Source organism: Helianthus annuus, chromosome 16 (genome assembly GCF_002127325.2).
Source record: "Helianthus annuus cultivar XRQ/B chromosome 16, HanXRQr2.0-SUNRISE, whole genome shotgun sequence".
Classification (NCBI taxonomy): Eukaryota; Viridiplantae; Streptophyta; class Magnoliopsida; order Asterales; family Asteraceae; genus Helianthus; species Helianthus annuus.
This window is the reverse complement of record NC_035448.2, coordinates 195208012-195227987: the sequence shown is the minus strand read 5'-3', so window position 1 is coordinate 195227987 and position 19976 is coordinate 195208012. Positions and strand designations below refer to the sequence as shown.

The 19976-nt window shown below is 36.3% G+C and overlaps 1 protein-coding gene, 1 long non-coding RNA gene and 2 pseudogenes across 4 annotated transcripts; 3 read left to right on the top strand and 1 right to left on the bottom strand.

Annotated features, from left to right (window-relative positions):
* Positions 1–2727: 2727 nt before the first annotated feature.
* Positions 2728–3790, top strand: LOC110915169 (MLP-like protein 31). Its single transcript, XM_022159825.2, has 2 exons — positions 2728–3265; positions 3349–3790. The coding sequence occupies exons 1-2, from the start codon at positions 3079–3081 to the stop codon at positions 3618–3620; spliced, it is 459 nt and encodes a 152-aa protein (XP_022015517.1). The 5' UTR covers positions 2728–3078; the 3' UTR covers positions 3621–3790.
* Positions 3791–5712: 1922 nt separating this feature from the next.
* LOC110915173 lies at positions 5713–6702 on the top strand (annotated as a pseudogene).
* A 2628-nt stretch (positions 6703–9330) lies between these two features.
* Positions 9331–12242, bottom strand: LOC110915175. 3 transcript variants are annotated; one of them, XR_002578792.2, is made up of 8 exons: positions 11864–12242; positions 11667–11758; positions 11446–11563; positions 10593–10657; positions 10190–10236; positions 9973–10058; positions 9790–9891; positions 9331–9564 (listed from the first exon to the last, which is right to left on the bottom strand). It is a non-coding gene; the product is annotated as an uncharacterized LOC110915175 (long non-coding RNA). The 3 variants fall into 3 exon arrangements; XR_002578791.2 differs by having other exon boundaries at positions 9331–9557; positions 11446–11580; positions 11864–12240; XR_002578789.2 differs by having other exon boundaries at positions 11446–11580; positions 11864–12238.
* A 5370-nt stretch (positions 12243–17612) lies between these two features.
* On the top strand, positions 17613–18359 carry LOC110915171 (annotated as a pseudogene).
* The last annotated feature ends 1617 nt before the right edge of the window (positions 18360–19976 follow it).

Below are 19976 nucleotides of genomic sequence, written 5' to 3'. Positions count from 1 at the left end.
TGTTCCACATACACCAACAAGAAATAATTACCAGTCCCAGGATCATCTTCTTCATTTTCTTTTCACCCTGGATAGCATTATGAATATCCAAAAGATCTTTGAATTTGAAAGCGAAGATTGGGGGAATGTTACACCAGGCGCTGATTGCTGCCCACACCCGATTTGCCATCGAACAAGCAGTGAAAAGGTGGTCTACCGTTTCTTCAAACCCATCGCAAAAAGGACACATAACCGAAAAAATATCCATGTTCCTTTTCCTTAGATTGACTCTGGACGCAAGCCTATCCAAATTACCCCTCCAGACCATAATATTACTTGTTGATCAATATAACTAGAAAATAACTTATTTAAAATATGCATTGGGTATACCTAACCCAAAACACGTAGGAAAGATATTAATCGATTACAATCAGGATTTTATCAAAAGATTACAAATAAAATGATAATCTTCAATACCAATATAAAGTTTTTGGCATACCATAAAGACCAGATGCAAGCACTTTGAAAGGTAATAGGAATATATCTTTGAAAAAATAGAGATAGTGAGAATACTAAATAATGATTGGTTGCCAATAAAAAAGAAAAGAAAAAAAAACTATGTAATTTATGTATATGTCATGCACACACGTGTGACATAAAAAGTAAATTATTTCGGGGATACATTCAGGTAAACGGGTGTATATTATCGAGTGATTTGGTTGGGTACACGAGTTTATTATCAAATCTCATCTCCGTCCCATACTCGCAAAAAAAAAATTCCTATATCCGTCCTAAATACTACTGGTTTCAGGTTTTCATTGCCTCCCCTAGTTCATAGATAGCTCAACTTGAGGGAATTATCATGTGTTATATTATTATACATGAAAGACTTAGACTTCCCTATGTAATCTTTAGTTAGGGTGAGTGGAGTGGGGCGGTAAACCCACTCGGTACTGAACCCCCATCCACCGCCAACCTTTTTACCGAGGGGAGTTTACCGAAATGGGGGGTGAAATCGGTGAGGGGTCACTGAGTCGGTGAGAGGGAGGGAAGGGGGAGAGAGATAGGAGTGTGGTTGGGTCCATTCATTCTCAACCAATCACACATTTTTTTTTCTAAATAGTTTATCTAAAGTACCTCATAGGTAAACCACCGCCAACGTTTTTGAGCATTAGATAAACAATTTAGATGAATTGACGTGACACTATCTGATTGGGTGAATGATGAGTTTACCTATTCCAAATAGGTAACCACTCCCTTCAGGCTTATGGGCTTCCTTGAAGCCCATGTCCCCTTTTCATGGTAACTAGTATTTATTTCTAGCATGTTTATTATTGTATATTTTTTATTAGTATGTGGATCGTTTATTTGGGGATCTATCAAAACGTTGAATTTGATCCTCAACAATAAGAAACTACACCGGCACAAATGATATGCATTTACTTGTTTTTTTTTTTTTTTTTTTTTTTTGATGTTCGGTGATGTATTAATTAATGATCTTTTTTATGCAATGACGGATTCATAAACTTTTCTAGATGGTTCCTTGTAATAGATTTTTACTATTTTTATGCAATGAAGTTGGTTCCTTTTAGTAGATTTTTACTATTTTTTTCCATGTTGAACCAAAGAGTGATGGGAAGGTGACTACGTGGACCTTTGAGTTTGAGAAGGTGGATACAAGCGTATCCTATCCATCTCTCGAGATGGAATACCTGTGCATTTTTGACCCGGCCCGAAACCTGACACGAAAAAAAAAAAAAAAACAGGTTTGGTTCGACTTGCTAGTCTTGACTTGACCCGAACCCATCTTTCGTTAGACAATTTGGTTTTGGATGATTAATTTGTGTTCGACAATTTCATGCACACCCCTACCTTTGAGGTTTCCTTTGAACCTTTTGGTTCGATTAAAGCTATTGATTATTTGACATGTTCTTGATTGCCATTTGATTATGCTCTCACCCGTATCATTTGGTATCAAAGCTATTAGTTATCAAATGACTACTCATGGTGAAGGTCGACACCCTATTTGCCAAACCTCCAACCAAAGCAAAGCAGTGATGGAGTCTATCCCGATACATGAGATCTTAAGATCAAATGGCTCGAACAACAAGTCCGAGATCTTGAAATACAACAAGAGATCACATTGCTCCGTCAACGAGTCCAAGATCTTGAATTACAATGAGGATGCATATTAAGAAAGCGAATCGAGAACCATAGTCTGGGACGATGTGAACGAGGAAAAGAAGCATCCTTTCTACCACCACCACCCTCGGTTCCACAAGCCGATCTATCAAGAAAGGTTGTTAGTGATGGAGCTCCGGTGGTTCATGACGGTCTCGTGATGAGCAACGAGATCTCTAATAGTTGTTTGGGAAACCTACCTCCCATTTTGGGCCATGCTACCAGTGTTGCGGGGCGTAAAACCATGTTTAGTAACCAACTGACGAACAAAACCGGGAAAAGCGTAAAATAAAACACGAATTTCTACCATCAAGTGACTCACGTGACCTGACGTAAATGTTGACGAATTCGAATTTATACCGATACGTTTTAGAAAGTCAAGGGTCAAATATCTAGTAACTACTATAAAAGGAAAGAAACGTAGACATGTCTAAGTAACTTGTAGTTGAATAGACATTTAAGGATGATGGAGATGGATACTGGAATTTTTAAGTATAGACAAAGATATATGGTCGGTATGATATATGGATATGGATATTAAATAGCATTTAAAATATTCAACTATAAAAACAATAAAAAACTGTAGAATGAATCTATAAGGCGCCCTTGTTACAGGATTTTTCCTAGTTATAGTAAGTAAACGAATTAATCACATTTTCCTAATACACATGTGTGGTTAGTGGCAGACTCAGAAATTATTTGTTGGGGTTACGGATGAGGTGTTCAACCATATTTTCAAGTGGTGAGCAGGTTAGGGTTTTTGCCTAAAATATACACTAATTTTTTTTTCAAGGGGCCGGCCGCCCACCCTGGTCGAAGGGTAGGTCCGCCCCTGTGTGTGGTAGCCAAAATTTTCTTTATAAACCCATATATGTCTGCCTAAATCTTCCACGAACTCGCCATCTATCTTTGTAAGAAATGGCTTTATCAGGAAAGTTAATTGCTAACGTGGAGATTAGTAAGAGCGGCGATGTCTTCCATGATATCCTTAGGTACAAACCGCACGAGGTGGTTGCAGCATCCCCAGATAAGGTTCATGACTGTGAGCTTCATGAGGGTGAGCGAGGGGTCACTGGATCAGTCATCTCTTGGCACTTCACTCATGGTACGTGTCACATGACTTGTTTCTTTCTCAAATCTTGTGCAACATATTGATTAATGATAACTTTGAATATGCACGGAAAAAAGAGGGAAAGAAGAAATTCTCGAAACAGATAATTGAATCAGTGAACGAGGAAAACCATATGATTGTGTTCAAGGTAATCGGAGGGGAGCTTGTGGATGAGCTATACAAGAGCTTCGTAATCACATGGCATGTTGAACCAAAGGGTGATGGGCAGGTGGCTACATGGACGTTTGAGTTTGAGAAGCCAGACACAAGTGTACCATATCCAACTTCAATGATGGACTACCTTTGCAATCTTGTTAAGGAATTGGATGCCCATAACAACGCTAAATAGTTCGAACCAACTATCAAAATGGAGGGATATAGAGTTCCGCGTAATGTGTGTGTTTTAATCTACTGTTGAAAGAATAAAGTTAAGGCAGACATGGATGCTTGTGTGTTTGTATGCTGTAGAAAGCTTGTTATATAATTCCGCATAATATCATGCATGGATATTCTTCGTAATATCATGAGACATTGAGACATATGTATTCATCGTTATTATCGTTCTCCTAATATATGGTTATAATTAACCTGTTGATATATCTTGATTTCAATCTGTTATAATGTTATTGACATGCAAGCAACCAAATGATTCGTGATCTAAATTAAAGAGAATCACGATCTTTTATAACGTGCAACCAAACGATTAGTGATCTAAATTAAAAAAGACACCGGTGCTTGTACCTTGTTATGAACGTTGGTCAGAACCCTTATGACACGAACACAATGATAAACTACGAACAATCGAACGAATAACTATATTGAATGTGAAAGTATAAGTGATTCTGATGATTACAATTGAAACATACAAACCCTATTTATACTAAACGAACAGGTGCGATTGTAGAGACGTGTCTCTTTACGAATGGTTGTGACTCTTGAACTTGGGATGCGATTACAAATGAAGAGGTGTGTCTCCTTGTTTCTCCCTTGATGTCATCGATCAACAAGTGCGACTCTAGAGGAGTCGTATTCTTTAATTTGAGTTGGTTACAATCTTTCAGCTTTCCACCTTTGCCCCCTCGTACTTCATAACTACCCAGGGGTGAAGGATAAGAGGGGCGGGGAGGGGCGCCCGCCCCCCCCCCCCACTCGGTTTCTATAGAAATTTTTTGGTATATACGTTTTCGCCCTCCGACCGAAAAATTCAAGCTTCGCCACTGTAACTACCCTTTAAACTATTTACATAATGACCCTTTAACTTAGGATGTGAGGGATTAGAACTTCAATGAATTTTGTATAAAATAAAATTTTGATTTAAGTTTACGTATCTACGTTGCTGTCAGTTATGAATCTGGCTTTGATGGTCACTAGAAGGTGATGAAATGGGAGGACAGGTGTTTATAATAAAATGTGGTCACAGTGGAACCAAATCAATTAAGTGATGCCGACAATTGTAGTTGATATACGATGCCAATAATTCGACAAATGTTTAATGCAAGTATGTACTTGCTGGATCTCAGTATTAGAATATTATAACAATAACGATTATTAGACTCAGACTAACGCATCGACATAATTTGTCAAAGTTGCCTTGTTATATAATTTATATGTTTAATTTGGTTGGAATCAAATAAATAATATTTTCAATAAGTTAAGAATAACATATAAAATAAATTTAGAGAGAAAATGAAATCAAGTCAGCCAAAATCGAGTGAAGATCAAGTAAACTAAGACCATAGGGTATACTCTAACATATATTGGGTGTTAACGGTGATATGACAAGTTAACCGTCATTGCACATCACTCTTTCCTTGTGTTAAGGGGCGTTAAAGTAGTTAGTTATATGTTAACATGACGTTAAAAGATTGAATTAATTATTCTTTTCTTTTTTCAAACCAAAATCACTAAAAACAGGGTTAGATAAAGTTAACGGAATTAAATCATTTCCTTGATGTGAGACAAAGTGAAATAGGAAAGATGTGTAAACTGCATTGGGTTAATATAAACACATGATGAAGACAAATGAATGGTAAGATAGAGAAGATGGCAATTTTGTTGCTTTTTTTGAACGGTAAACCCACATCTTAAAAATGTACTCTTAAAATTCACCTTTTAGTGTTCACTATGTATACTTATACCCGAGATAAATTGTACTTGCATTGGCTGAGTACACTTTCCTTATTAACTAGAAAAAAGAAAATTGCAATTGACTTTTTTGTAGTTTGAACGGTATTTTCTGAACTTGCATAACTTTTCCATATGCTTCATTAATATTTCACAATTGACTATTAGAAAAAGATTAACTAATAGAAAAAAGAAACCACAATTTAACAATGATCGAGATAGATACTTGATTTTTAAGTCTCGGCAAGAATATATGTGGTTGATATGATTTATGGGTATGGATATTAAATTGCATCTCCAAATTTTAGCTTTATATATAAAACAATAAAAAAATATGTAGTGTGAATCTAGCACACTTGTTACGATGTTTTTTCGCATTACGAATTAAGCACGTGTGTCTTAGTTAATATTTTCTATATAAACCCATCTATGTCGGCCCATATTTTCCAAGAACTCAGTATCACCTACCTGGCAATCTTGGTAACTGTTTGTGAGTGTAATTAAGAAATGGCTCTATCAGGAAAGTTAATCGGTTACATAGAGATCAGTAAGAGCGGCGATGTCTTCCATGATCTCCTTAGGCACAAACCACACGACATGGTTGCAATTGCCCCTGATAAGGTTCATGACTGTGAGCTACATGAGGGTGAGAGAGGGGCCGTTGGATCAGTCATCACTTGGCACTATACTACTCATGGTACGTATAACATGACTTACTTGTTTCTTCCAAATCTTGTGTGTAACATATAGATTAATGATCTTTTTTATGAAAAAACTAAGAGGGGAAGAAGAAAACATCGAAACAGATAATTGAATCAGTGAACGAGGAAAACCACACGATTGTGCTCAAGGTAATCGGAGGAGAGCTTGTGGATGGGCAATACAAGAGCTTCACAAATACATTTCATGTTGAACCAAAGGGTGATGGGCAGGTGGCTACGTGGACCTTTGAGTTCGAGAAGGTGGATACAAGTGTACCCTATCCAACTGTGGAGATGGATTACCTTTGCCATCTTATCAAGGATTTGGATGCCCATAACCATGATCAATAATTCTAATCAAAGGTGAAATTGAAGGGTATTGGAGTTATACATATATGATGTGTGTTTTAATTTTTCAATTGAAAGAATAAAGTTAAGGCAGACATGATATAGCTGCTTGTGTGTGTATGATGTACAAATGGCTTTTTAAATATTTCCTTTTAGTTTCATGCATGGATCTGCGTGATCATGAGATATATATAAATATGTAATGATCATTATATTGTTGTTCTAGCTCCCCTGATGAGCAATAAACTGTTGTTTGTACGTGTTTTGCTTATTGTTTGCAATACGTTGTGAATCGATTTTATACACTTGTTTTATTTTAATCAAGTTTGCGTTTCGTGGCCGAAGATATAGGGAGGGGGCTGGCCATTGTCAAGGTCATGGGCGCAGCTTCCTTGGGGCGGGAGGGGGCGCCCGCCCCCCTGAACTTTTCGATGTGTAGTGTTATGAACAGTACCTTCGTATAGAAATTTTTAGGTATGTATATTTTCGCCCCCTCGGAATTGAGAAAAATCGACCCCCAAGCTTCGCCAATGGTCAACATGACGGGATATTGAAGGTGTTTTTAATGTTGTATAATGAAATGTGGTCCAGTGGAGCCAACGCAAATAAGAGATAATGCCAATAATTTGATCCATATCTAATGCAACTACTTACGTGGAATACAATATTAGAATATTGAAAATTGTAACAAAGTTCACTTGATGCAACTAAACCCAACACTTTTACACCTACTGGAGTGATTAAAGTCAAGAAATGAGAAAAAAAAGGGAGAATTTCAAAAATAATCCTAAAACTATTTTCAAATTTGGCAACCTTACTCGTCCCTGGAATGGTGCATCATACGCGGGATGCGTCTTTCAAGCACAAGATGCGTCTTTGGATTGAAACCGAATAAAAAATGGACACGTGTGAACCAGTGGATAATAACATAAATTATGTGGGTCAAGAATGGCAATAAGAAAGTCATGGTGGACACGTGTCCATTTTTTATTGGGTTTCACTCCTAAACGGCGGCGAAGGTGGTTGTTCGAAGGTCCAATGACGACGATAACAGCATCCGGGTTTAAATCGGCGACCGGGCATGCTATTTCCGGCTATTTAAGGTCGCCACAGTCCCTAGCTACCATTGCATGTGGTTTTATCTACCCGATCTGTAGCGGCAAGGGTTTGAAGGTAAGGTCCCGACCTCTTTTTCGCTTTTCCGGCTACACTAATTTGTTCTTTCCAAGGTTTAATGACAATCCCGTCATTTTAGGGTTTGTGCTAGTGGTGATGGTGGAGCTATGGTACTGATTCAATGATTTTGAGTGTGGTTGGCAATGGCAGGTGTCGCGGATTCTTGTAGGACCAACAACATGATAGAAGGCGGTTAGATCCCCATTTCCGTTCGTTAGCCAGGTGATCCCAACTAAGGGCATTATTGTAATTTCGTAACAAATGGCACTATTGTAATTGGTCGAAAGTTCATGGAGCATGGCACAACGTGGAGGACTAAAATGTGTTTGGTCGGTGGCGAGGCCACCGACTTTGTACTTTTAAGTATATAGGGTAATATCACAATGATAACAACAATAATAGTATCTTATTTAAAAACGTTGTGGTTCCTGAGATGCCATACCTTATCAGATATCTTGAATGTTTGATGGTTGCACCCACCCATATCTAGTGGGTAGTTGACACCCCACCTATAAGAGTGGTCGATCATAAACACGACCAGCAAACTCATCTCAACCTCTATAACAGGGAATTGTAATGGGGCGAGTTTGGGACAGGTTTGGGTAACTTAAATATCATACTCGATTATAAAAGCTTATCTCATACCTGGTCTAAAACCCATCAAGTATCTATCGAGAAACAAAATTGAAATAAAAGAACCGGAAATATAGCATTGCACCACGTACAAAACAAAAGAGAAATTTATAAGAAAACAATCATGAGATTCGCAAGATGCTTACAAGTGGAAAGATCGAGGAAGATAGAGGCATTGTCTTGTTAGGAGATCGTAAGACTTTTTTAAAGATTTTTTTTGGGCCGGCTCACTACAAGAAATTAGACATGTGGGGACAAATTTTTTTAAGTCTGTAGGGAGGACATGTCGTCCCTACAAGTCTCAACAGCTTATAGGGACGACATATTGTCTCCATCAGTTTCGTCTCTACAGGGCCCTCCCAATAGGTCTCCTTGGTTGTCTCCAAAGGTGTTGTCCCTATAGATTAACTTTTAGGGACGACTTGTCGTAACAATAGTGCTATTTTAAAAAATACTATTTTAAGTCTGTAGGGACGATATGTCGTCTCTATAGATTTAAAATATATATTTTTTTACTTTTTTGTTATATGTTTAATGGGACAACATGTCGTCCCTAAAGACTTGAAATAAAAAAAAGAAAAAAAACCTGGAAATCCTGTAGGGACAATATGTCGTCCCTATAGGTTTAAAATATATATTTTTATTTTTTGTTATATGTTTATTGGGACAACATGTCGTCCCTAAAAACTTAAAATAAAAAAAAAATAAAAAACCTGGAAATCCTGTAGGAACGACATGTCGTCCCTATAGGTGTACGTTTAAGAAAAATAAAAAATAAAACATTTTTACCTATAGAGACCATATGTCATCCCTATAGGTACATAAAAAATAAAAATAAAAAATTACCAGGTTTTTAAACCAAAAAATCATACAAATTAAATAAATTTAAACTTGTTAAAACGTGTTAAACGAAACTACAAACACAAATAACATAGCAACAATACTAACAAACTACAATTAAATGCTAACTTTTAGTTGTTTAAAATGGGTTCGGGTCTAATTCTTAGTTAAATGGGTCATGACCCAAACGCACTTTTATTAAGCTACTTCCTAAGCAAATTCTATCGGGACACAACAAGCAAAAAAAGAAAGATTAAGATATTACGGTAGTGTTACAAGGGGACTTTCATTCCAGTAAATCAAATTACAAAATTTTTCAAACACGTTAAAGAAATGCATGAGCTCTTTCATTTATATTGTAATACATATATGAGCAATATACCTGTAGAACAAATGTAGAAGATGACAACAAGAGTGTAGTGCCAGTTGTTATAGCCTCATCAATGCTTCTGGCGATTGATCACCTGCAATCTTTATAAGCCAATAATCAGTAACCACACATAACAAAACTGAATACAGCATATGATAATTTCAATATACAAGTGTTCTATCAAGCTTTTCTTCCTTGACCAACTATTACATTGATGGCAATGCGACAACAATATACCAATGTATTTACAACAGCAAAAACACAAAGGATTGCTAGCGGCTACTGATCAATATAAAAAAAACATGAGCATCAAAATAGTTTCTCACCATATCAGATCTGGAGCGAAATAGGAACTCCAGAATCCGAGTGCCAATAGCTCCATTAGGTGGGAGTTCGAAGGCTATGAAAGCAAGAGTAGACGGAACACCCTATGACAGAACATAGATAAATAGCTGGTCAATAAAAACAAGGTGTGTCATTTCTACAGAACATGTGTGAAGCAATCTTACCTGATATAAACCCATACCAAAGACAAATTCAGCATAAGCCTTCAAACGTGCAAGCGAAAGCTCTAAGACAAATTCATCTTAAATAGCTGCAAAGATAATAAAAAGTTGCACAAGAACTATATCGACGTCTGAACTAAAATGCACGCGAGAATGTAAATAAGAACTATATCGACGTCTGAACTAAAATGCTTAACTTGACAAGTGTTTGAAATCTTACCTGTAAACAACTCCAATATTAGGAGTCAAAATCTGGATCTTTTGCACCTAAGACCAAAAAAACAAATTTCAGAAGCAAGTATCTGTATTGCATGTCTAGTTATACTATATAAAAAAAGTGATACTGCTTTAATGATATTTAGCATACATACATATATGTGGAACCTATCCAAATGGTTTAAGATGCCTACTTAATCAGAGGGTCCAAAACCTACTAAACAATTATGCTTCTTCTTATGTCCGTTTTCGTCTTCATTATAATAGACATAATCCAAATACAAGTATGCCAACAAAAGGAGATGCTTATGTATGATCATTGCACAAAGTGATTAAAATAATATTTTGCTGCATGTTAGAATGCCAATATTAACACCTATAGTTTTAAACATACAATTCGTACTTACCGATGTCTCATCGACTAAAATGGATGGGAGCTTCTTTTCGGTTACAATTACAACTCCGTTAGAAGCTGCAATAAATCAATAACCAGTTCAAAATGTAAGAGTAGACTAACAAATCGAAATAGGCAAAAGTAACAATTGTCACAGTAGAAACCCATACCATAATTTTCTGTAACTTAAAAAGAGAAATTAACAGAGATTTTATAATTTAAATATGATATTTACATTTGTGTTTTTTAAGTAAATTTTAATTTTAATATATTAATTTCAGAAAAAAAAAAATCGGGTTGAACGGGTCGTGTTCGGGTCAACCAACGAAACTTAGTGAGATCCAACCAACAATGAGTAATGACTTCTTAGGTTTCTTTTTTTTTTTGAACAGCATCTCGATCAGGGCTATACATGACCAAAGCTCGGTTGAAGTGGGATTTGAACCTGAGCACTCCCGGGCAGGAACCCACAAGGTGGTAAACCTTCCCACCTCCATTGCAACCACTAGGCTACAACATCATTGGTGTAATGACTTCTTAGTTAATAGAAAACCAATGACCAAACATTTAATTAAGAAAGGCTTAAATGAGGTACTCCATTGAAGATGTGAACCAAACGTTGGCCACCAGGACCCGCCGACTAAAGAAAATATCACTCTTTCATTTCAAATTAAATTTTTTTTAATAATTAAACTCCATTCTTATCATACTTTCTTTAGCATAAACATAATAAAAAGTGACAACCTTTGATCTAACTATTATTTGTTAAGGTTTGATCATAATTAACCATACATAGCGAGTCAATCTTATTGAATTCCGAGATCAAAACTAAGCACCACCCACGTGCCTGTGACACAGTGATTTACCTCTCTCATGTTAGCTGTAAGATCGACTGCTGGGAGGTACTTAGCAAACGTCATCTTAATTATTGAATTTCCAAACACATAGAGCCTGACTGCACCAAGATGTTAAGCTCCTCGGACTCTGCTCAATAGTGACAACTAAACCAATTGGTCAGTACTGTCCAGACACATATATATGTATTTTCTTTGTTTGTTTATAGCTGAGGTTTGTCTAGAATATATACCTGAAAATGATGCCTAGGCCTAGTGATAAGGAAAGTCCATCATACAACTTGGTTGTGAGTCTCCGACACCATGTTCTACTTGTCAGCCCTCTCTTTCATTTTTAACAAACAAAAATGTAAGTCCATCAAGTGCTCCAAAGAAATCATCTGAAACAAACAGATACTGTATATTCTCTAGTTTTTGTTTTTTAATGTACCTGATAGTCATCCGAAGAACCTAACGCTTTTCACACTATCACTGTTGTTCCATTTACCAAAAGCCCTAACGCTTTTCACACTTTAGTCTTGACAGAACTACTACCGACGCACGATTAGAGAATCGAACACCGCCATAGGGTTCGCCATGTTTTAAGCCTTCGATTGGTACAAGTCACGTGCTAAAGGAGACACCGGAGGCTCGCCAGATTGACTTCGTCTTTAGTCGTCTCTCCACAAAAACAAATTAAGCAATAAATGTGAATTATTGTGGCAACAAATAAGCCTCAAATGAATAACTACAAATAAATGAAATTGTTCAAAGATCTTACTTTCATTCAACAACAACAAAATTTATTCAATTGGCCTTCAAAAGAGTACCACGTTTCTCTAAGGTAGCGTTCGTTTCATGGAATGGAATGGAATGGAATTAGGAAGTTTTTCTTTGTAAAATTGATCTTGGTTGGGGGAGGGAGGAATTTGAAATCCCATGAATTTCTTTAATCAATGAAATTTGTGACTATTTCAACATTCCATTCCATTCCTTCATTAGAGTGAAGGATTTCTAAGGAATATTGAAATAGTCACAAATTTCATTGATTAAAGAAATTCATGGGATTTCAAATTCCTCCCTCCCCCAACCAAGATCAATTTTACAAAGAAAAACTTCCTAATTCCATTCCATTCCATGAAGCGAACGCTACCTAAGTTTCCTGTAACCAAATCATTTATAACAAATTTTGAGCACAACTAAACTAGTTGTTTAAATCCTAATAAGCAGCACAAAGTTTGAACACTTAACTAGTTGCTTAAATGTTTATCCATTGACAAAAAAAATATGGGTCAGTTAACAGTTAACACCTTGACTACTTTTCTAAACCACTAATCCATTACCAGCAATCAAGGTAGATGGGGATTAATAGTATAAAGTGTAGGGTAGATGGGGCTAATAGTTTGACTTGTGAGGTCCAGTTAGTGTGAAAATATTACCCTCTGCAATGGAAAAATATCCAGCAAAATAACAGCAAATAAGGAGCAGCAAAAACAAGTAAAATATAGTACGTAGACATTTTGTAATACTACAATTTGTTGAATCATGTAATCAAACCCAATACATCACTAAAAGGGGCACCCAATTGGCCTGTACACTAACCCTAATAAACTTCCAATTGACCAGTACACAAACCCAATGGCCCAGTACAACGAAACTGAAATATTAAATCTCAAAAAGCAAAAAAGTAAATGGAGAAATATGAAAGGATTACCGGCTGCTTGTGGAGTCTTTGGAACTGTGCAAAATCCGAAACACGAACTCGAAAACCCGATTTTATGTTAGAAATCGTTACGCATAACCAGCACGTACACAGTGTAAAATGAGGCATGTTAGTTATCGACATGAACCTATCGATACCAATGACTGCGGGTTAACTACCCAAGGCAGTTCGCGATACACACTCACCACTGTGAGCCATGTAACTAATTGTCCTTAGCAACCCTGAGTGAACCAACACAACCACAAGAATGAGTAGTAAGTCGACACAAGCTCTGATTCTATCGGTTTGGAGTGCGTTGAGTGTAAAAGAGTTGAAAGAAAGTTGAAAACCCATCTTTCAATCCTTTTTATTGTCAATATGTTTAGATCTATGAAAGATCTTTGTTTGTTTATGTGGAAATCGGTTAGATACTCGTGAATTAAAGATGATGCAACTTCGAATGGAATAGACGTCTCGCTCACTTGCTTTCTTAACTCCATTAGGAAGAAATTTCATATTGAGCATGTAAGGACTCTCAAAATTTCCTAAAAAAAATATACCCATAATTATAAACCCGGACCCCTGAAACCCTAGACCATATCAAAAATCAAGAAAAACAAAATTTTAGGGTCTCAGGCGGGCCGCGTAAAAGACCAGTCAGGTCTTACGCGGGCCGCGTCAACACTAGGTTGACCGGATAAGTATGCCGGGGACACATGTTGAACAACGAGGGGACCTACGTATGACCAATCAACCCTACTCGTAGACTGGGCGGCCACGCGGGCCGCGTAAGAGTTACGGGTAGGTTTACGCGGGCCGCGTGAAAGGAAAATTTCAGCTATAAATAGCTTGTTACCTGCACAATTCAAAGATGTCGAAACTTTTTCAACTTGAATATTTGAGTATTGTCTGAATTCGGGCTATGCTCTGTTATTCGTTGTGAATCCGCTGAATATTTAAGTATTGCCCTTTGTTAATCGTTGTGAGGGTTTAATCTCGTGAATTGTCGTAACTGTTTTATTAGTTACTAACCCCGTTTGTGTGCATTGTTATTTAAATTAGGTTAATCAAGGCTAATCAGTAGGCTTATACTCTGCTCGTTAAATCTGCAATGTGAGTCATTCTCTTTTTATCAACTGTTTTACAATACTCCATATTATTTTCCAAAGTTATAATTAACAGTGATTAAGTTTACGTAATCACCAAATTACAACCGGTATGTGGGGTATTGTGCACATTACTACTATTGTTATCACTTTAGGTGGGCGAACCTAATTAGTGATATTCGTCACCATTGGGGCAGCCAATGGGGGATATGACCACAGTCACCGAAATGAGTCGAGTGACAAATACTGTGGGTAGTTGGTTTGATATCAGAAACATTGTAATATCTCTTAATACTGTGAATTATAACAAATGGGTCATTTTAGTAAACTGAATGATTCACTCAGTATTTCCCCGCTGACAAAACCTTTTTCAAACATGTTTCAAGTGATCTGTTGTGATCCAAGAAAAGTGTCGTGAAGCACTACAAGCTTAGAGAAGTGGCTCAATGTAAATAAATAAAGAAACATGTTTTGAGAAATAAAGATTTCCCCGGGAAATCATCTTATTGTAAATTACAGGGTTTATCCCTAAACTTTATGTAATAAAGTAAACGAGCATTTGAGTATTAAAAGATCCTGTATTAAAAAGACTTCCGTTGTCGCCTAAATTAAATACCACGGGATTCCTGTCCCGCGGCTCTGGACCTGGTTAAACCGGGGCTAGGGCCGTGACAGAGCATACGAGGCATACCTTTAAGACATTGGCCAAGTGCCCCCAACATGGCTACGTTTTCTATCCCATCGTTCCTAGCAAAATCGCCTAAGGAGGTGTTCATCCTCCCCGCCCGGTAAGGACTTCGCCCCTCTATCATTGTTTGAGGGGATACCAACATGACACTATAAGACACGGTGTTATACGATACCATACTATACGATACTATAGGGCCTAGTATAGGGTTATTCGATACAATACGATATGACACTATACAACACAATGATACACTATACTAGGGCCTAATATAGGGCTATACGATACTATGTGATATATAAGATACGACACTTTATGACACTGTATACGACACGATGCTATACTATACTATACCATTATAACATACAATAGTATACTACACGATATTATATGACACGACACGATGCGAAACGACACTATGCGATACTATATTATACAATAATTATACACATATATATATAGACATACACATATACATGTACTAGTGAAAACATTTTCTTACTATTATTAATAATAATGATAATAAAAGTTATTATATTATTTATAAAATGTTTTAATAATATGTATACATTATATGTAAAAATGTATATGTATATGTGTTTAAGCTATACATATTATTATTAATAATATGTATACATTATTTTTATTTTTTGTTATCTAATAAAAATAATAAAAGTTATTATATTATTTATAAAATTATATATATTAATAATAAATTACATATGTAAAAATAATGATAATAATAATAATATTAATTAATAATAATAATAATAATAATAATAATAAAGTTAATAGTTCTAAATAAGGATAAAACAAAAGGAATACATAAATTTGACTTATAGGGAGGACTTATCCTCCCTATAGGGTTGAAAAATTGGTGGGAAACTTTTGGCCGTGTGGTGGGAAATGTTACCGCCTAAATGAAAACTTCTTTACTTTTCAAAATTTGTAGATACAATTTGTAGGGATGAAAAGTCGTCCCTATAGGTCGAACTCTATTTTTATTTTTTTTCTTAATTTCTTATATTTTTAACATTACCACAATGAAAATAAAAAGAAAAGTATTTAACGTTGTAGGGACGAAAAGGCGTTTCTACAAATTGAAGAGATTTTTAGGATTTCTAATTTATTTTAATAAAATTAAGAAAAATAAAAAGATAATTATTTTCAGCCTATTGGGGCAACATGTCGTCCCTATATGGTAACCTAGTTAGAAATGCATGTAAACCCTACAGGGACGAAATGTCGTCCCCATAGGTAGTTCTATAGGGACAACTTTTGTCCTCCCTATAGGTTTTGTCCCAACAAGTGTTTTTTCTTGTAATGTCTATAGGCTTGGTAACTTAGGCACGAGCCTAGGCCACCAAAAAATAAGGGTCTCTAAGTTTTTAGAAATATTTTATATATAATATATATGTGTTAAGCCCAAATAAATACGTTTATTTTAAAATTAAACTGGTTTTTCATTGAAGAAACCCCAGATAAATATTGTTAAACAAAAAAAGGTCAAGTTTTGAAAACCCATTTCGCCTTGATTTCCCACTATTACAACACGACAACCATCGACCTAGTCATTAATATTTAGCGGCCTAAAACCCCTAAATACAGACGCAATCATCGTTCCCACTTCCCATCGCAACCTGCTTTCAATTTCTAGGCTATCGGCTATCCCTAGACGAAAAAGTAAGGGTAATCACCCATGGCGTCCAGATTGGAGTAGAGTTTATCGGCGAAATTAGGGTCTCCGCTTCATAGTTCGCTTAGGGTCTCCAAAACGTAAGAAATACCCTTCAGCAGGTTTGAATGTTAGAATTGAAGAATTGAGGATTGTGGTTGTGGTACTAACTAAAAAGTGACGATTCAGTGCCACTAAAATATGTGTATACTTTAAATGATATTATACTATATATGTGTAGGTAGAGGATCCTGTACATTAATCCATAAGTGTGAGAAGTGTATTATAACACTCTATATAACATTATATAACACTATATAACACCATATAAACACCGTATAACATTATGTAACACCATATAACACTATGTAACACTATATAACACTATATAACAAATATAACACTATAGTTTGTCTGATAGCATGTCTATGATAGATGTATAGTGTTATATATTGTTATATAGTGTCATATAATGTTACATAGTGTTAGATGGTGTTATATGGTATTACATAGTGTTATTCATGTTTATATGGTGTTATATAGTGTTATAATACACTTCTCATATTTCTGAATTAATGTACACTATCCCTACCCTATATGTGTATACTCTAAATGATATATAAAAAGGTATAATTATTCATTTCTTCCTCATAAAAGTTTTTTTTTTTTTTTTTTTTTTTTTTTTTGGCTCCAAGCTTCTTTTCACTTGAGGCTGAAAATGTTGCATGGAACCGTGGCGTTGTTGTCTCTAAAACTATATTTTCCCCTCGAAAACAGGCGACTATACATGATGATGTTTTATCGTGGCAAACGAGTGTGAACTAAAAGTATCTAAATTAGAAACAAAAAGTTGTTTATGGGTCCTTTTCTTCATTATTCTGGTTGATTTCGCCATTTTTGAAAAAAAAAAAAACTTGGGCCAGTTATAATTGCTTATTGTACTACTACCGAAATTGGAAAGTGAAAGCTGATAGTTAAAATGGTAAAAGGATTTGAGTGTTGGTGTGTGGTCACAGCCAATATTTTCTATATCGCCCTCAATCTCTACCTATATTTTCCACAAACACATATTATAAAAGAAATTGTTTTGGCCTTTGTTAGAATAATCAAGAGATGGCTCCGTCAGGAAAGTTAATCGGTTACGTGGAGATCAGTAAGAGCGGTGATATCTTCCATGATATCATTAGACACAACCCGCACGAGATGGTTGCAATAGCCCCTGAAAAGGTTCATAACTGTGAGCTGCATGAGGGTGAGAAAGGGGTCGTTGGATCAGTCGTCTCTTGGCACTTCACTTATGGTACGTATCACATGACTTACTTATTTCTACCCGAATCTTGACTAACATATTAACTAATGATATTTTTTATGCATGGAAAAGATGGAAAGAGGAAAATATCGAAACAGATAATTGAATCAGTGAATAAGGAAAACCATACGGTTTCATTCAAGGTAATTGGAGGGGAGCTTGTGGATAAGTTATACAAGAGCTTTAGAATCACATTTCATGTTGAGCCAAAGGTGATGGGCAAGTGGGGACAGTTACTTTAGAGTTTGAGAAGCGAGACATAAGTGTACCTTATCCGACCTCTTTTATGGACCTTCTTTGTAGTCTTGTTAAGGATATGGATGCCCATAACAAAGCTACATAACTATGGTCCTAGACGAAAATATTGGAGTGAATTGAGTTCTGAATAATGTGTTTTTTTTTCGGATTGTAATTTGAAAAATAATTTGGGGCATATATGCCTGCTTGTGTGTGCATGTTGTAGAAATGGCTTGTAATAATTTATGATCAATGTCGTTTCTTTCCAGATGATATTATTGTATTGTTACATACATATCTTGTAAAATATATCTTGAAGCTGGACCTGTCTTACTTTATTCACAAACACCCTACAATTCGTAAGTCAAATAAAATCTAACAGGTTCCGTTATGAAATGTTGAAACTGGATTTTGGAGAAGAAGTCAGTAAGTGGTTCGAAGATATGGAGGGGGTAGGGGTGTAAACAAGCCCAGAGGTTCGAGAGCTACTCGTTATAGGCTCGGTTAAAAGCTCAAACAAGTTGAGCTTTAATGAGCCCGAGCTCGTTTAGTTATCGAGCCCGAGCTCGAGCCTGAAATACAGAGCTCATTTAGGCTCTCGAGCATAAACGAGCCCAAACAAAATTTTACTATTTTGTATATAATAATAATGATTACATTGGCGAGCCGAGCTCAAGCCTAGCTTTGGCTAGTTTAAGCGATATTGAAGTGATCTCGAGCCGAGCTTTTAGCTTGTTTGAGGTTGTTCTCAAAATAGCTCGAGTTCGAGCTTCATAAAAACATGACGAGCCGAGCTCGAGCCTAGTCGGGCTCGGGCTCGGTCCGGCTCGTTTACACCACTAGAAGGGGGTTTGTCACTATGAAGGGGTTTATAATGAAATATTGAAATGTTGTCAGAGACACCAACACGTGTGGCCCACTATCCTAAACCAACAACATCATTAAAACAAAGAAAACCCAGTTGGGTCACTTCGCGCTACGCGACGGTGGTAGAATTATGCGGTCGTGTGACGCAACAGCTCTTTGACCACCAGCTGACACATGGCACCACGTGGCATGCCTACGTGGTGACTCATGACACCTAAGCCCTAGCTAACACATTCGCGCTACGCGACGGTGATGGTGTAACCCGGTCGCGCGACGCGACGAGTTGTTCCTCAGCTATAAATTGGGCGTGAACTGAGCATTTCAGACTTGCTCAAATCAACGGATGTTTAAGTGCTGCCTAAATAAGGCTATACTCTGTCATCTACGTTGTGGTTTTGATCTCGTGATTATCGTTATAGTTGAATTGGGTTAATACACTAATACGTATTGCATTGTGTGCTTAATCAGGAACCCAAGACTTAGACCGGAAGGTTATTACTGAAAACCCTAAATATACAACGTGAGTCATTCTCTTTTATCAAATGCTTTCAAAACCCTAAATGTTTTCTAGTTGTATTTACAATGATTAAGTCTTTGTATTCCAGTATGTGGGGTTTTGTATACACTACTTAATAAGTTTCACTAGTTGGGAGAATGACTAACATTGATATAACCATAGTCACAGGAATTGCCTAGTGACAAATACCTTTGGGTAATAGTAAGATATAAACAAATGTAAAAACTCTTAATGTTGTAATTACAATACAATGTCTTTTATACGAATTGAATGAACTCACCAGTGTTTTTCACTGATCAAATGTTTTTAAAACGCATTTCAGGTGATTTACTGTAATGAGAAGAAAAAGTGCTATGAGGCACTCAAGCTTAAATAAGTGGCTATATAAACCTGAATAAAACGTGTTTTGTAATCAAGGGTTTATCCCGGTGAAAATCCTTTATGTAAATTCGGGTTTTATCCC